General features: G+C 44.7%; 1 protein-coding gene across 2 annotated transcripts in view; it reads left to right on the top strand.

Moving 5' to 3' along the window:
* The window catches only part of SLC5A1 (solute carrier family 5 member 1), a 77,851-nt gene that overhangs the window by 36,225 nt on the left and 24,318 nt on the right, over positions 1 to 17,308 (top strand). For both annotated transcript variants that reach the window (XM_007975552.3, XM_073006784.1), the window contains 5 exons: positions 11,111 to 11,216; positions 12,333 to 12,413; positions 13,706 to 13,926; positions 14,168 to 14,303; positions 15,194 to 15,301. In XM_007975552.3, the coding sequence (XP_007973743.1) occupies positions 11,111 to 11,216; positions 12,333 to 12,413; positions 13,706 to 13,926; positions 14,168 to 14,303; positions 15,194 to 15,301 (652 nt within the window). The remainder of the gene's footprint in view (positions 1 to 11,110; positions 11,217 to 12,332; positions 12,414 to 13,705; positions 13,927 to 14,167; positions 14,304 to 15,193; positions 15,302 to 17,308) is intronic.

Raw genomic sequence — 17,308 nt, 5'->3', positions numbered from 1 at the left:
GGCTGAGGCTGGAAGATCACTTGATCCCAGGAATTCAAGGTTGTGAGCTATGATCGCACCACGGCACTCCAGCCTGGGTGACATAGTGAAATCTTGTCTCTAAATAAATAAATAAATAAAGATATAATGATCATGAACATGGTTGAGAGCCTTCAGCACTCTCTGTAAGCAGCTCTCTGGGTTGCAGCAGGGCGGAGAGAAAGGTGGTGTTTTCTGAGATCACATAGGGAGTAGCTCCAGCTTTTCCCCTTAGCCAGCAGTTGCAAAGTGCTCATCGCTCTATCAAAAGGGTTGTCTGTTTGCCTATGATCAATTTTTCTCCCTCTTGTTGTTCCCCCCTATCCTGCACTCAAAGGCGAGATTGATCCAATCTCAGTATCTTGCAAAAGATCTGCCCTGGCTGAGATGTGAGTTGGGTTGGATCTGAGTTGAGCCATCTACTCTAGCTAGGTAGGGTTCTGAAAATACAGTTGCTAGTGTTTCTATTTTCCTGATTACTTAAAGTTGAGACAACAGCAACATTAAATAACATTTGCAATTTTTTTTTATTATGGAAAATTTCAAACATACGTCAGCAAAGATAGAATAGGATAACAAGCACTCATGGACCTAACACTGATCACTTAGCTTTAACAATTATCAACATTTTGCCATTTTTGGTTCATCTATCCTCTTCGAATTTTTTTCCCAGTAGTATTTTGTTTTATTTTATTTTTTCCAACTTTTATTTTAGGATCGGGGTACATGTACAGGTTTGTTATATGGTTAAATTGCATGTCACGGGAGTTTGGTGTATAGATTATTTTGTCGCCCAGGTCATTAGCATAATACCCGATAGTGTTTTGTTCCTCACCCTTCTCCCATCTTCCGCCCTCAATAAGCCCCAGTGTCTGTTGTTCCCTTCTTTGTGTCCATGTGTACTCAGTGTTTGGGTCTCACTTATAAGTAAGAACATGCAGTATTTGGTTTTCTGTTCCTGCATTAATTCTATTAGGATAATGGCCTCCAGCTCCATCCATGTTGCTGCAAAGGAAGTAATCTCATTCTTTTTTATGGCTGCATAGTATTATGGTGTGTATGTGCCACATTTTCTTTATTCAGTCCACCACTGATGGGCATGTAGGTTGATTTCATGTCTTCACTACTGTGAGTGGTGCTCAGCAGTATTTTAAATCAAATCTCAGATACCACGTGATTTCACCATAAATTCTTCAGAATGTACCTTTGACTTTTAAAAATACAACCATTGTGCTATTATCATATCTAACAAAATTTACAGTAATTTCTTAATTTAGGTAGTTTAATACCTGGCCCATATGAAGATCTTCCTAATCATCTCAAAAATGTTTTCTTACAGTTTGTTTGTTTGAACCAGGATCTGAACAAAGTCTAGATCACATTGCATTTGGTTCTTTCTTTAAAGGAAATATACATATATAAGTCTTCAGCCTACTACAGTTATTTTTCCCTTTTACATTATTACCTTCCTGTCCTAGCCTACATGAATAAACTTTTTTTATTGGGTTACATGTCTATTTGTTGTTCAGTTGTGAAAGTTCTTTATATATTCTGCATGCTAGACCCTCATCAGATATATGACTTGCAAAAATTTTTTTTCCCATCCTGTGGGTTGTTTATTCACTTTCTTGATTATGTCCTCTGATGCACAAAGGTTTTAAATCTTGGTGAAGTTCAATTTATCTATTTTATCTCTTGTTGCTTATGCCTTTGGTGTCATTTCTAAGAATCCATTGCCAAATCCAAGGTCAGGAAAATGTACCCCCTTGTTTTCTCCTTAGAGTTTCATAGTTTTAGTGCCTATATTTAGGACTTTGATCCATTGCGAGTTAATTTATGTGTATGGTATAGCCATGTGCTGCCATGCCCAACTTCATTCTTTTGCATGTGGATATCCAGTTCTCTCAGCACCATTTTTTGAAAAAATGATTGTTTTCCCACTGAGTGGTCTTGCACATAAGTTTTTACTGAACTTGGTGAAAACATGCTCTTGCTGATAATGCTGTTAAGGTTTTGTCTTGGAGTTGGGGCCAACACCTAGGAATAGTACTGCCTCCTTGTGTAGCTTCCTGACTCACACTGCTTCTGCCCTTGACCCATGCCTTTGTGCTTTCTCCACTAACATCATGATTCAGCCTCATTTACTTTATCCTTCTCTGCTTCAGGGTTGGTGTTTTTGTTTTTGTTTTTTAGATGTAGTTTCACTCTCGTTGCCCAGGCTGGAGTGCTGTGGCACGATCTCGGCTCACTGTAACCTCCACCTCCCGGGTTCAAGTGATTCTCCTGCCTCAGCCTCCTGAGTAGCTGGAATTACAGGCATGCAACACCATTCCCTGCTAATTTTTGTATTTTTTTTTAGTAGAGATGGGGTTTCACCATGGTGGCCAGGCTGGTCTCGAACTCCTGACCTCAGATGATCCACCCACTTCGGCCTCCCAAAGCGCTGGGATTACAGGTGTGAGCCACTGCGCCTGGCCCCCAGGTTGGTTTTTAGTTGTAAGATGAAAAGCCTGGGCTTTCCCATTTTATTTGATTAGAGACCCATGTGCAGAGCCTGGACTGGGAAATGCTGGGAAGGCTAGAGAAATAGGGCTTTGGCTTCCTGAGGAAGGGCAGTGCATCCATCTAAGAATAATAAAAGGTAATGTGAGCAGGAGGGTGAGGAGGTCAGACTGCAATGAGCAGGAGGGTGGTACCTGTCTACTGTGCACGTAGAGAAGGGTGCTGGGCCTCCCCTTCTCCCAGGCAAGTGTCCTCCAAGTCCACAGTTCAAGCAGGTGAAAGTCTGTGGACTGCAGTTGCCATGGTAAGAGCACTCTTTGTCCTCAGAGCTGGTGCAGGGGTGGCAGGGGTGGTCATATAAATAAATTAGGTGCCCAGCCTCTCTCCCTGCCTTCTCTATCACCTCACCTATTTTTCAAGTTACTGATTAAACCTTCTTGGACTTGGGAGCCCCCAGGGAGTCGAGGGACAGCCTCTTTTAGCTCAGATCCGGATGGAGCCCATCCCCCAGGAGCCTGCTCTTTCTAAATTTGGCTTTTGAATTATATCTGTTGTGGGCTGTTCCCTGTGTGTGTGATTTTTGGGGCTCCTTACCCTCCTCACCCTCCTGCTCACATTCCCTTTTCTCTTCTTGGACAGACGCATTGCCCTCCCTCAGGAAGCTAAAGCCTGATTTCTCCAGCCTTCCCAGCATTTCCCAGTCCAGGCTCTGCACACTGGTCTCTAATCAAATAAGACTGAAAAGCCCAGGCTTTTAATCTTATAATTAAAAACTAATGCTGAAGGAGAGGAGGAGAAAGTGAAGGAGGCTGAATCATGATTTAGTGGAGGCCATGACCAACATTATACTTACTCCATCCATTGCCCAAGACCAGGGATCCCCTGACAAACACATAAGAAGTTTGATAGCTGCCCTCTATTTAGTGCCAGTATCTTCAGTCTCCAATAGGGGTTTTACTTACACCTTCTCCAGTTCTCAGAAGAGTACAGCATGGGTAGAGATTTCTATTATTTGTTTGTTTACTGAGATAGGGTATTGCTCTGTTGCCCAGGCTGGAGTGCAGTGGCATGATTATGGGTCAGTGCAACCTTAAACTCGTGGGCTCAAGTGATCATCCTGCCTCAGCCTCCTGAGCAGCTGAGACTACATCCATGTGCCACCATGCCCAGCTATTTTTTACTTATTTTTTTTAGAGATAGGGTCTTACTATGTTACCCAGGTTAGTCTTGAACTTCTTGCCTCAAGTGATCCTCTTGCCTTGACATCCCAAAGTGCTGGGATTACAGGTGTGAGCCACCACATCTGGCTGGGATTTTAATTTTATTTTCCATTTTATGGGAGAGAAAACTGAGTCTCAGAGAAGTTAGGTAATTTCCCCCAAATTACACAGCTGTTATGTGGCAAAGCCAGGACTTGGACCAGGGTCTCTCCAGTGCCAAAGTCTGTCCTCAGAGTTCTGCCCTCTGCTTGGATGGGATGAAGGCATAGAATGAGGGGATGGGGCCGGGCGCGGTGGCTCAAGCCTGTAATCCCAGCACTTTGGGAGGCGGAGACGGGCGGATCACGAGGTCAGGAGATCGAGACCATCCTGGCTAACACGGTGAAACCCCGTCTCTACTAAAAATTACAAAAAACTAGCCGGGCGAGGTGGCGGGCGCCTGTAGTCCCAGCTACTCGGGAGGCTGAGGCAGGAGAATGGCGTGAACCCAGGAGGCGGAGCTTGCAGTGAGCCGAGATCTGGCCACTGCACTCCAGCCTGGGTGACAGAGCAAGACTCCGTCTCAAAAAAAAAAAAAAAAAAAAAAAAAAAAGAATGAGGGGATGGGATAGATCATGTGGTCTTATGTCCTGCATTTTCATTTTACAGATGAGGAAACTGAGGTCCAGACAGGGGAAGGGACTGTGAGGGGCTAAAGAAGCAGAACTGGGATGAGAGGCAGATTTGTGACACTGAATCTAAACCTTTTGACATTATATGCCCCCTACCTTCTAAGTCTTTCATTCTTCCAGTACAGAGTAGGTTAGCATTCAAGACCCTGGGAAAAATGAAGACAGCCAGTTAAATGAACCTCACAATATAAATGAGTTGCCAACAGTAGGATTTGAGAGGACTGTGAGGAGAGAACATCAGCTGCACACTGGGTATATGAAGGATCTGAAGGAGGAACATCTGGACAGAGGGTAGGGTAGGGAGGGATGCAGACAGGCAAGGCTTTGTCTTTGTAAATTCGGCTGGTTTTAGGTTCACCATGGGTCACAGAGCATGAAATTTAAAAAATAATTACATCGATATCAACTGTACTTTCTAGAAGCTCACTTCAAGACGCACAGGAATGCAGGGCTCATGGACAAAAGAAAATAACTGTTCATTAACAAAATATGGTGATAAGGCATTTATATTGCACACAAACCAAGATTCATCAATTGTATGTGTGTGTGGAAGGGCACGGATGGTTTGTGATGGGTGAGAAGAGAGGAGGGATGGTGTGAGATTCCCGTCCAGAGAGCAAACAACCAGGGACCTGCCACGAAGGCTTGGGAAGAATGTAGGGATCCAGTGGGGGTGTAATTAATGGGAGAGAGGAGAAAGTACAGGGCATTGCAGCTGCAGAGCCCAGATATGGTCCAGACCACTGGGCAGCTGTGATGTGGAGCCTTGGCTATGGCTACCATCTTTTGGTCACATATTTTTGGGCTCCGAGACTCAGAACTGATTGTCCTTCCATGAGCTCCTGAATTTTATTGGCTCCCTTGAGCACCTGCCTTATCAAGCTCTGAGAAGCATTCCATTCTGTAAAATTTCCTGGCATGTGCATCTTATGCAAATGTGCACAATCCCTGGAGATAAAGCCTCAGATTTTATGACTTACACATGATGACTGAATGTTCACGTCCCCGTCTGTGTTTCCTGGGGCTGTTATCACAGATCACAGCTACAATAAATGTTTACAGCAATTCTGCTGTCCATTTTGGATCCTTGGGTGAAAAGAAGAGCTTTGGCTTTTGCTTAAGATTTGAAGGCCCATTCCCAGGGCCGCTCACTTTCACAAGTGGAAAGAGAAATGTGAGTAATGGGGCTTCACCATCTGAAACCTCGAGGCTAGGCAGGATTTATTGAGTGCTCAAATACATCTTGGTTAGGACCAGAATGGACAGCAAACACACGCATATAAAATCACTGGATCTCAAAACATCAGAGCCAAGGTGAAGCAACATGCCCAAAGCTCCCAATCAGAGACTCAGTTACTTGCAGATGCTTTCCAACTGGGGTCTGTATTTTTATTCCCCATGAGTCCCATGGACATTGTTCAGCCAAATTTTCAAAGTGATAGGAACAACACCCCTGGGCTAAATCCAACACATGATCTATTTTCGTAAGTAAAGTTTTACTGGAGCCCAGCCAAGACCATTGTTTGTGTTGTCTGTGGCTGCTTTTATGCTTTAATGGCAGAGTGTGACAGAGACAGTAAATGCAAAGCATAAAACATTTACTCCCGGGCCCTTTACAGAAAAAGTTTGCCAATCCTTGACCTAGAGGACCGTAATTTTTTATTTCACTTCAAGTTGGTTTTGCTTACAGCATTGGAGACATTTTCTTCTTTCCCTTCCGTCTCCCCTTTCCCCCTCTCTCTCCTTCCTTCCTTCCTTCCGTCCCTCTCTCCTTCCCTCCTTTTCTTCCTTCACTCCCTCCTTCTCCCCTTTCTCTCTCTTCCTCTTTTACCTTCCCTTTCTTTCCTTCCTTCCTTCCCTTCCCTCTCTCCCCCTTCCTTCGCTCTCTTCCTTTCCCTTCGTTTCCCCTTCTTCCTTTCACTCTCTCTTTCCTTCTCTCCCTTCCCTTTCCTTTCCCTCCCTCCATCCTTCCCCCTACTCTCTTTTAAGGGCTAACATTAGTTTAGGGAAAGAGAAATCTGGGATAAGCTGTGAAACAAATGGTCTCATAGGATTACAGGACAGTTCTTTTATATCAAAGGTGGTTCTGTATTCTTTATACAGTCCCCTATTTTTATAAATAAAAAATTAATGAAATACTTCAAACATACAGGAATGCAGAAAGAATATAGCAAACACCCTTATATCCACCACTCAGATTTTATAGATCTTAACAATTTATTATCTGTAGAAAAGAAATATAACATTACAGATATAGTTGAAGACCTATTTATACCCTTTCTTGGTCTCATTTTCCTCTTTCCTGAAAGGTGAATGCTGTCTTGCACTTGGTATGGATTCTTGTAGTCTATGTTTCTGTATTTTTACTACATATGTATGGGTACCCAGATAGCGGTAAAGAATATATTCTGTTTTAAAATTTCTGCTTCCTGCACTTTTGAAACTGTAGGAAAAATGTAACATTGGCATTTAAAAATCTTGGGGTGGGAGATGCCCACTGGAATGGCAGTACCAATATTTTCATATTTTGGCCTTGCTCAAATTGTGTATATTCTTTCACAAAGTTGCAATTAGAATATGCGCACCATTTTGTTGCCTTCTTTCCACCCCAACCATCAAATTGTAAATGTTTTCTAGTTTCAATTTTATTAATTATTATTTTAGGGGCTGCAGAACATACTGTTGACATATAATTTTTAGAAAGCCATTTAAAAATCCTCTCGTGGACAAAAATCTCTTGACAGTGGTCACTTTTGGGCTACTTTTACTTTTCAGTGTGTAACTTCTATGGTTTATTTTTTATTTTTATTTATTTTTGAGACAGAGTTTTGCTCTGTCACCCAGGCTGGAGTGCAGTGGCACAATCTCGGCTCACTGCAACCTCTGCCTCCCAGGTTCAAGCAATTCTCCTGCCTCAGCCTCTCTATTAGCTGAGACTACAGGCATGCACCACCATGCCTGGCTAATTTTTATATTTTTAGTAGAGACGGGGATTTACCATGTTGGCCAGGCTGGTGTCTCAAACTCCTGACCTCAAGGGATCTGCCTGCCTCAGCCTCCCAAAGTGCTGGGATTACAGGCATAAGCCACTGTGCCTGGCCTGTGTTGTTTATTTTAACTCCCCCTGCCACATACATTATTTTATTTGAGATTTTATTTTAAAAGTAAATTTAAAACTTTTTCATTGTTGTTAAAAAAGACCTTGCTGGCTGAGCGTGGTGGCTCAGGCCTATAATCCTAGCACTTTGGGAGGTTGAGGTGGGTGGATCACAAGATCAGGAGATTGAGACCAGTCTGGCCAACAGGGTGAAACCCTGTCTCTACTAAAATACAAAAAAAATTAGCCAGGCGCGGTGGCACGCACCGGTAGTCCCAGTTACTCGGGAGGCTGAGGCAGGGGAATCACTTGAACCTGGGAAATGGAGGTTGCAGTGAGTTGAGATCGCACCATTGCACTCCAGCTTGGCGACAGAGCAAGACTCTGTCTCAAAAAAAAAAAAAAAAGAAAAAAAGAAAAAGAAAAAGACCTTGCTCTCTGTAGAAAATATTCCAGAAAGGAGGTCCCTTACTTGTCAATGTTTTGAGGATCAAAATAATGCATGTGCTTAAAAGTCCTTGGTAAACTGTAAAACTCTCTGAACATGAAGAAAACAAAAAAACAAACAAAACAAAACAAAACAAAACAAAAACACCCTAGTGGGTTTGTTTGGCAGCTAGGAAGAACCAAAGACTGATGTCAGAGCACCCAGACTGCAGTGGCCTTGCTCAGCTGGAGTCACCTACATGAGCTTAGCTAAGGTATTCCCAGCCTGGCCTTTGACATGCCAACGGCAGAATTCTTCTCTGAAGCTAGAATGACTCATGTGAGGAAGAATTTGTCCTAGGTTTCTTCAATTCACCAGGGAGCTTTCCTTAGGATTCTTTATCTGGGCCGGGCACGGTGGCTCATGCCTGTAATCCCAGCACTTTGGGAGGCCGAGGCAGGCGGATCACAAGGTCAGGAGCTCGAGACCATCCTGGCTAACTTGGTGAAACCCTGTCTCTACTAAAAATACAAAAAATTAGCTGGGCGTAGTGGCGGGGGCCTGTAGGCCCACCTACTCGGGAGGCTGAGGCAGGAGAATGGCATGAACCCGGGAGGTGGAGCTTGCAGTGAGTCGAGATCACGCCACTGCCCTCCAGCCTGGGCGACAGAGTGAGACTCCATCTCAAAAAAAAAAAAGAAAAAAAAAAAGAATTCTTTATCTGTACTGTTAGAAGGAAATAGAGTATCATAAAAACAAGATTTCCATTAGCCCAACACTTTACAGAAGTCTTTGAGGTCCTTTATAGCATTATCTTAGAACTTACGTGTTACTTCTTTGTGACTAATGACAGCAAGGCACATATTAATGAGGGTATCACAGTCTACTATGGCGTGTTGTCATAAAGCATTAAAAATTAACTACTCTGGAAAATAAACCAACCAAGGGCAGTTTAAAGGCAGTATCAGCTTTGTAATATTTTCCTAGCTTATTTACACTTATTAGCTAATCCACCAAATCAACAGGGTGTGCATTTAACAGATTTCACTGCAATCAGTGAATGGGACCCCTTGAATTTAAGAAACTTTATGGGACTGTATAGAGGCATGAGAGGAGAGGGACCAGCATTATACATACTCATTACAATTTCAAGTGGCCCAGTGTGCAGAGTCAGGAAGTGGCCATTTCACCTTTGGCAAGACTTAATGCACCACAGGGGACCCTTCCTCCTCTTGGGCTACTGCAGAGGGCAAGGCAGAATGGAAGCGGTCCAGGACCCAGGAGGAGAATGCTTTCCTCACTGCTGACCTTTCCCACTTCCAACCACTGAGAATCACAAGCCCCTGGAGCCAGGACTTCCTGCATAAACACGAAGACACGGAGAATTAGAGAGGGGAAATGTTTTGCCCAAAGGCTTGCAGGCCTAGAGTGGCGGCACTGGGGCTAAAATGCTGGTTATTCTGACTGCTAGCTCCAGGGAGAGAGGAGTTTCTTTCTAACTCACCATCTCTCCTCCCACCTCCTGGCTCTGCCTCCCCTCCTCACCAGGAAAGACAGTGACATTCGGTCCCCTGGGTGAGAGAATCTTCAGGGGAGGTCTGGGCAGAGGGGAACTAAGGCATCAGGTCCTCAAAAGACCCACCTTGGGGGAGGGGGTCGAATCACCCTCCAGGGCTCACGTGTTAGCTCAGAAGCATGGAGTTGGTATTAGATGTGCTCTCTGCTAACTAACCGAGGGAGGGAATAGGAGATTCTCATAGGAGGGACAGGCAGGTGTGGGGGGAAACCTTAAACACTGGAGGGCCCTCAGGAACAGCAATGTGATGGGGACTGGGAAATGGGACTAGAGAGGAGATGCAAGATGTAAGAGGAGATGTGAGAAGTGAGAGTCCAATCCTACTGGCCCATCCCCAAGGCTCCGTCTGGGTGCTGTTTGCATGCCGTGAAATGTTAGGATTTGTGCAGTGAAACAGCTTGTGCATTCATTCCATCTAGGGGAAGTCCAGTTTCTTCCACACCTGGAGATTTGGAAACAAAAGACTCAGCTGGGCGCAGTGGCTCCGCCTGTAATCCCAGCACTTTGGGCAAGGCAGACAGATCACGAGGTCAGGAGTTCAAGACCAGCCTAACCAACATGGTGAAAGCCTGTCTCTACTAGAAATACAAAAATTAGCTGGGTGTGGTGGCACACACCTGTGATCCCAGCTATTCAGGAGGCTGAGGCAGGAGAATCGTTTGAACCCGGGAGACAGAGGTTGCAGTGAGCTGAGATCACGCCACTGCACTCCAGCCTGGGCGACAGAGTAAGACTCCGTCAAAATAAATAAATAAATACAGTCAATAAAAAAGACTCACCATGATCATCCCTTAATACTACCCTCCCTGGTATTGTTTTGGAGATGACATGAACCTGTATTTGGGGTGACCCTGGTGCTCTCTGCTGGTTTATATGAGCAACTGCACCATCCTGCCAGGTAGAAGGTTCATTAAGAGACAGGAAGGAGGAGAAATGGTGAAAGTGGAAGAACTGCATCAAGAATTCAGGAGTGAAGAGGGAGCAGTTCTCCCAAAAATTACACGAAATAATCTAAATAAAACCAGCAAGTACCAAGGCTGCTACATAAGAGGTGCTTGGTGATGTTCTGGTTGTGTTTGAGTCAAGATGGACTGCATCTGGGTTGGGGAGTTAAAATTACAAACTTGCTAAGTTTCTCCCCACTCCTGCGGGGGCTGGTGTTTCTCACCAGGACTCAGACTTGCTTTTGGGAATGAGTTCTGATAAACCTGTGTACACTGAGGTGCAAAAGATGGACAATAGCTCAGAACAACAGTCTACAGGTGACTTGCAAGGAACGTCTAAGTGTTAATAGTTGTTTCTTGGCAAAAATAGTTCCATAGTTCAATGAGTTTGTGAGATGTCATGTACCATGTTCCCTCCCTGGGGATGACCATACATGGCATATATTAAAGGCTCAGAAAAGTTGTGTGGCGAAGAAACCGCCTTAACTCTGTTTAGCATTTTACAGACCTTTTTGACCATGGAATTCTTTTTCTCATAGAACACGTATTATCATCTTGAATAAAGCTTGCTTGGAAAATCAGGAATAGAGAGACCATAGGCCCTGTAGGCAGCTGACCTCTCTCCCTCCTAACTCTGCTTCTCCTCTCTTTCCAGGCAGACATCTTCTCGGGGGCCATATTCATCAATCTGGCCTTAGGCCTGAATCTGTATTTGGCCATCTTTCTCTTATTGGCAATTACTGCCCTTTACACAATTACAGGTGAGTTCATTCAAATAAACCAGCACCTCAAACCCAGTTCAGGATTAGGCACTAGTGAAGGATAAAGGGAAGTAGGAGAGGTGTTTTTTCCTCCTGAGGAGGAGACATACACTCAGGTAACAGTTTGGGATTGCGGTATTTGCTTAGTCCCCACTCACAGACCCTACAAGTTATACGAGTGGTTTCAGAAAGCTGTGGTGTTGGCTGGGATAGTCAGGGCAGCTTCTCACAGGAGTGCATGCAGAGCTGGGCCCTGTGGGTTGCAGAGATGACTTAGCTAAGGTGGGAGAATCAGGGCAGTGGCAGGTGCAAAAATAAGTGAGCACAAGGGGAATGGAGGCAGGTTGGGCACGCAGATGCTCTTGGCTGGAGGAGGGTGGCCACTGAAGGATCCTGTGTGGGTTTGGGGGAACCATACAGCTTGATAGTTCAAATGAGGTCACAGTATAGGGGCTCTGAAAGCCAGACAGAGGCCTTGGATTTGATGTGTCAGGGACTGGGAACCCCTGTAGGGAGGGAGAAAGGAAGTGACTCACATACAGAGGTTTTAGAGGAAGACTCAAGTGGTGACCCAAGAAGCTGGTGCTTGAATAGCAATCGGGCTCCTTTGCAGAGGGGTCACTCTGCCTCCTTGGCGGGGGTGGGAAGGATCAGCTTTAGCACTTGCTGCTTGACTGGAGCCCCACAGCTTTGGGGACTAATAAAAAGGTAGACATAGAAGTGGCCCTTTGAAATGTGCCAATTTGGTGATGTCCCACCATCTCCACAGCTAGCTCTTTGCTCCTCCTTGCCTTGTGTGTGGAAGATGCTTCCTCTTACCACAGAGGAGCCATCTCCTTTGAGCCATCTTCTGGCTCAAAAGGGTCACACCAGACTCTTTCCCCTCAAGTAGGGAGAAGCATTCGCTACTTCTATGACAGGTGGAGTTGTGGGAACATGCTGAGTAGCAGAATACTGTAACAGGACGAGAGGGTGAAGGAAGGAAAGGCAGACGGACGACTGCAGGGGTGTTCTCAGAAGGCCAGCAGGAAGTAGAGGGTGGAGAGTGGGGAAGGAAGCAGGTAGACAGGTTGCCCTGCACACGAGGTCAGATGTGTTGTCTTCTTGCCTGCTTAGGGGGCCTGGCGGCAGTGATTTACACGGACACCTTGCAGACGGTGATCATGCTGGTGGGGTCTTTAATCCTGACTGGGTTTGGTAAGTGGGGCCAGGGCAGGCTGAGGAGGTGGGAGCAGAGGCAGAGGGCCTCAGGAATAGAAAGGCAAGTCCAGCCTCTCTACCTGTTGCCAGACTAGGCAGTGAGCTGAGGAGTGCTCTGCCCTTCCAAAGGGAAGGTCCAGCCCAGATGGGCTGTCATAGTGAGTATGCAGGGTCAGTTTCCTCATCTCTGGAAGACTGAGGTTGGGTCTGGTCCTGGGTTTTCTGCTGCCCTCTTTCACCAGTCTGAGCTAGTGGCTGTGCTGTGAGCCTGTGATAACATGGTGTTCTGTTTGCAGAGAAACTGGACAAAAAAAGGATAAGGCTAAATATCCATCAAGCTAAATCTATTCAAATGTTGTGTCTTCAATCTTAGGCTGTATCTTATCTACATTTTGATGTCAAATGTCCTTTTATGAATTGTTGATAGTGGGTGATAATGTTCCTTTTAATGCCCTTATTTGGCAAAATTAAAAACTTGGCTCCTCAGTGCTGGCCCTCCAATTAATTTTTTTTTTTTTTTTTTTTTTTTTTTTTTTTACTCGTCTATGAAATCTTAAAGACGAGACTGGAGAACCTAGGTAAGGGTACTTATTATGGGAGGATGGAAAGTACATTTTATTTCTAGGTGCTCAAGGCCCACTGTGTATCCTGTAAAGACTCGTATTTGCTCTTCTCTCTTCTGTTTTCTAAGGACTTTCATTTGGTTTTCCCCAGCAGGCCCTGGGTGTTAGCAAGGCAGGCAGTGGAATGACTTATTCAAGGACACACAATTGAGAGGTGGCAGGTTCCGGATTTCTCACCCATTCCCTGTCCATCCCACCACACTGCTGGGTCCAGGGGTGGTAGGTGTGGGTCCGAGGTCCCAAAGGCCATTGTGTGTGTATAGGTCTGTGTGTCTCTAGGTCTGGGTCCAAGGCTCCAAAGGCCATGACTGACAGCAGAGGGTGAGGGAAAAAAACAGAGTCTTTGTATGTGGTCCCAAATCAAGCTCTTTCTTTGATTAATGAAAGTCCCTTCCCTTTTATAAAGAGGTTTACAGTTGGAGCTCTTTTACAAGTTATTGCTTTCGTCCCCATAATAGCCCCCGAGCGGGCTGGGCAGGGCTACTAATCTCATTCTATGGATGAGAAAGCTGAGGCCCAGAATGGGAAGGTGACTTGCCCAAGGCCACTCAGTGAGGGTTCTGTCTGTGGGCTGGGTCCTCTCAGTTTCTCAGGCATCTATGGAAAGAAGCTGCTATGAAGAGCTGAAGGTTTCAGAATGTTCATTTCTGCACTGATGTTTTCCAGCTTTTCACGAAGTGGGAGGCTTTGATGCTTTCATGGAAAAGTACATGAAAGCCATTCCAACCATAGTTTCTGATGGCAACACCACCTTTGAGGAAAAATGCTACACTCCGAGGGCCGACTCATTCCACATCTTCCGAGATCCCCTCACGGGAGACCTCCCATGGCCTGGGCTCATCTTTGGGATGTCCATCCTTGCTGTGTGGTACTGGTGCACAGATCAGGTACCCAAACTGGATGTGCGGGACGGACAGAGTCTTCCCCAGGGCGCTACGGGAACTTCCTGTCTGTGTGTGGTTTGTAAGGTTGGGACAGGGAGGGGAGAGCTCAGGTGGTTTGTGAGTTGCCATGCTCCAGTGATACAGGAGTGCCAGGTCAAGGACCCAGGATGGCGAAGCTGGGAAGTGCAAGGGTGTCACAGGGTCTCTGGTCTGCATACCTCCCTTACTGGGCTTTTTCTGGCAGGTCATTGTGCAGCGCTGCCTCTCAGCCAAGAATATGTCTCACGTGAAGGCCGGCTGCACCCTGTGTGGGTACCTAAAGCTGCTGCCCATGTTCATTATAGTGATGCCAGGAATGATCAGCCGCATTCTGTACACAGGTAATAATTTCTGCTGGACCCACAGGCCACTCTCCCTTTTTCTGTCTCGAAGTCACTTCTAAAGCTCTATAGCTTCCAGCTTCCTTTTTTCTTTTTCTTTTTTTTTTTTTTTGAGGCCAGGTTTCACTCTGTCACCCAGGCTGGAGTGCAGTGGTGTGATCATAGCTCACTGCAGTCTCCAACTGTAACTCCTGGGCTCAAGTGACATTCCTGCTTCAGCCTGCTGAGCAGCTGTGACTACAGGTATGTACCACCATGCCTGCCTCATTTTTAATTTTTTTTTTTTTTTTTTTTTGTAGCGATGGGAATTTGTTATGTTGCTCAGGCTAGTCTTGAACTCCTGGCCTCAAGTGATTCGCCTGCCTTGGCCTTCCAAAGTGCTGGGATGATAGGCATGAGCCACCATGCCTGGCCCTCTAATTTGTTATGGTCATATCCAAGCATTATTGTTTCTGTGCTAGACAGTGAGCAACTTGAGGGAACTTTTGGAATTGTCTTTCCTGGTCTCTTACGTTGACAACTGTTTTCTCCTTTTTTTTTGTTTCAAATCTTCTAAAGTTATGACATGCCTCCAGGTCACTTCTCCCTAATAATATTTGCTCAGCTGTTGCTCAATCTCTTGCTCCCTCCCTCCCACCCTGAACGGTTCTTTGATTCCTTTCCTCCTTTTCCTAGAAATTGTCTTTCTTCCTTAGTCAGAGCTCATCAACGTGTCAGGGCCAGCAGGGCGGGGCAGGCACCAAAGGGCTCTGTGGAGCGCTGCATTCCCATGGAACCACTTCAGGGCCTTGGAAAGGAATATCCTGTTTGAAACCTTGTTTTAAGAAGGTGAATTTTGGAAATATTTCCCCAATGTCTGCTTGCTGACGTGGCTCTTCATCTCTTCCCAGACAAAATTGCCTGTGCTGTCCCCTCAGAATGTGAGAAATATTGCGGTACCAAGGTTGGCTGTACCAACATCGCCTATCCAACCTTAGTGGTGGAGCTCATGCCCAATGGTAAGAGTCTTTCTTGGGAGGCTGGTTGAGTTTAGGCACTACCTAGATTTCTGTGGACCTTCTGGGCAAAGCCATTTCTTAGCCGGGGGGTTAGGAGGGAAAGCATCATTGCGGATGTCCTCAGTTTTTGGACATGTCCTTTCTCAGTGGGAAGGAGGCATATGACTTGGTTGGGTTCTATGAGTTCTGGGACTTGCCCATCAGTCAGGCTTGGAAAGGAGATGATCTGAACACTTGTTAGAGAAAAACATGACTTTTCCATACTCATATAGAAGGTCTTTCAAAGCTCTCCAACAGTGGATGTAAATTAGCACACTATTTATGGAAAACTGGATAGTAGTCCCTCAAAAAATTAAAAATAGAACTACCATATGATCTAGAAATCCCATGACTGGGCATATAGCCAAAGGAAATGAAATCAGTGTTTTGAAGAAATATCTGCTCTCCCTTGTTCACTGTAGCATTGTTCACAATAGTCAAGATGTGGAATCAACATAAGTGCCTATCAATGAATGAATGGATGAATAGATAAAGATGTAACATACAGTATATACACAATGAGATACTATTCAGCCTCAAAAAGAAGAAAATTATGTCATTTATGACAACGTAAATGAACCTGGAGAACATTATGTTTAGTGAAATAATTTAGACTCAAACAAATGCCACATATTCTCACTTATATGTAGAGCCTTAAAAAGTCAAATTTGTAGAAGCAGAGAGTAGAATGGTGGTTACTAGGGGTTAGGGTGGGGATCTGGGAAGATGTTGGTCAATGGTTACAAAATTTCAGTTAAGAGGAATAAGTTCAAGAGATCTATTGTACAACACAATGACTATAGTTATTAACAATGTATTATACACTTGAAAATTGCCAAGAGTAGATTTTAACTGTTCTCACCACAAAAAATGATAAATATGTAAGGTAATGCATATATATGCTGATTAGCTCAATTGAGCTAATGTACAGATATTTCAAGACATCATATTGTACACCCTCAATATATACAACCTTTACTTGCCAATTAAAAAATATTTTTAAAAAGCCCTCCAACAGATGTTAACATGAAGGCTTGAACTAGGTCCAAGGGGTTTTACCTGGAGAATGAATTGACTTTTATGCTCTTCCAAGGAAACACATGGGGAAAGAGGCAAGATTTCAGCTCTAGGATGAGGGGGTCTGAGGCAGTAGATGGATGGGATTCAAGGCAGCTGTCACCATAAAGAATCTGTTTTCCTAGGAGATTGAGTGAGTACTTAGCTGTGACTCCCAAATAGCTAGAGTTTTGTAGTTGACCTGTGGGATTACAGTCATGTTTCAGAAAAATCTCCTAATTCTGGCTCAAGGGATACAAATCTGGCTAGGGGGTTAGGTTAGGGGGTTTCAGGAGCACAAAACTTCAAAGTTATTACTCAGAAAAATTTAAGATAAACCTATAAAATTGTATTACTGAAAAGAAACTTAGAGACTAGTCAAATCCTGTCATTTTACAGTGGGGGAAACGGAAGCCAACAGAGGGGACGTGAGTTTTCCAGGGCCAGGCAGGAACGTGGTGTCTGGCATTTGGCCTGCTTAACGCTGCTCAAGGCTGGAATAGAGGAATTCGGGAGAGTCTTTTAAAAAATTAAAATACTACAAACTTCATGCATGACTTTGGGCAAACCACTTGCATTTCAATTATATAAAAATGGGAGTAGTAGTTAACTAGTCTACTGAGCTGGGCTGCTTATTCATTAAGGTTACGATTAGCAGGAGTCATAGTGACTCTTCTAAAGTTCTGGCATGGATTGCACTGGCCTCTGTGGAGTGTTTACGTTATTCCTTTAGGTGGGCAGACCCTCCTAGTGAGGATTGGAGCTCTAAACATTATGCGGGAGTGTACTGTGCACAACAGAAAGATGTGTGGCATGCAGAACAAAATGCCGTGCTTCCCTGTGCCATTGCCAGTCCTTCCTTGTGGCTGTAATCTGGCTTCAGTAAATACTGCATTCCTTTTTTTTTTTTTT

The sequence above is a fragment of the Chlorocebus sabaeus genome, chromosome 19 (genome assembly GCF_047675955.1).
Source record: "Chlorocebus sabaeus isolate Y175 chromosome 19, mChlSab1.0.hap1, whole genome shotgun sequence".
Taxonomy (NCBI): Eukaryota; Metazoa; Chordata; class Mammalia; order Primates; family Cercopithecidae; genus Chlorocebus; species Chlorocebus sabaeus.
Note: the sequence above shows the minus strand (reverse complement) of the source record. Positions and strands in the feature narration are given on the sequence as shown.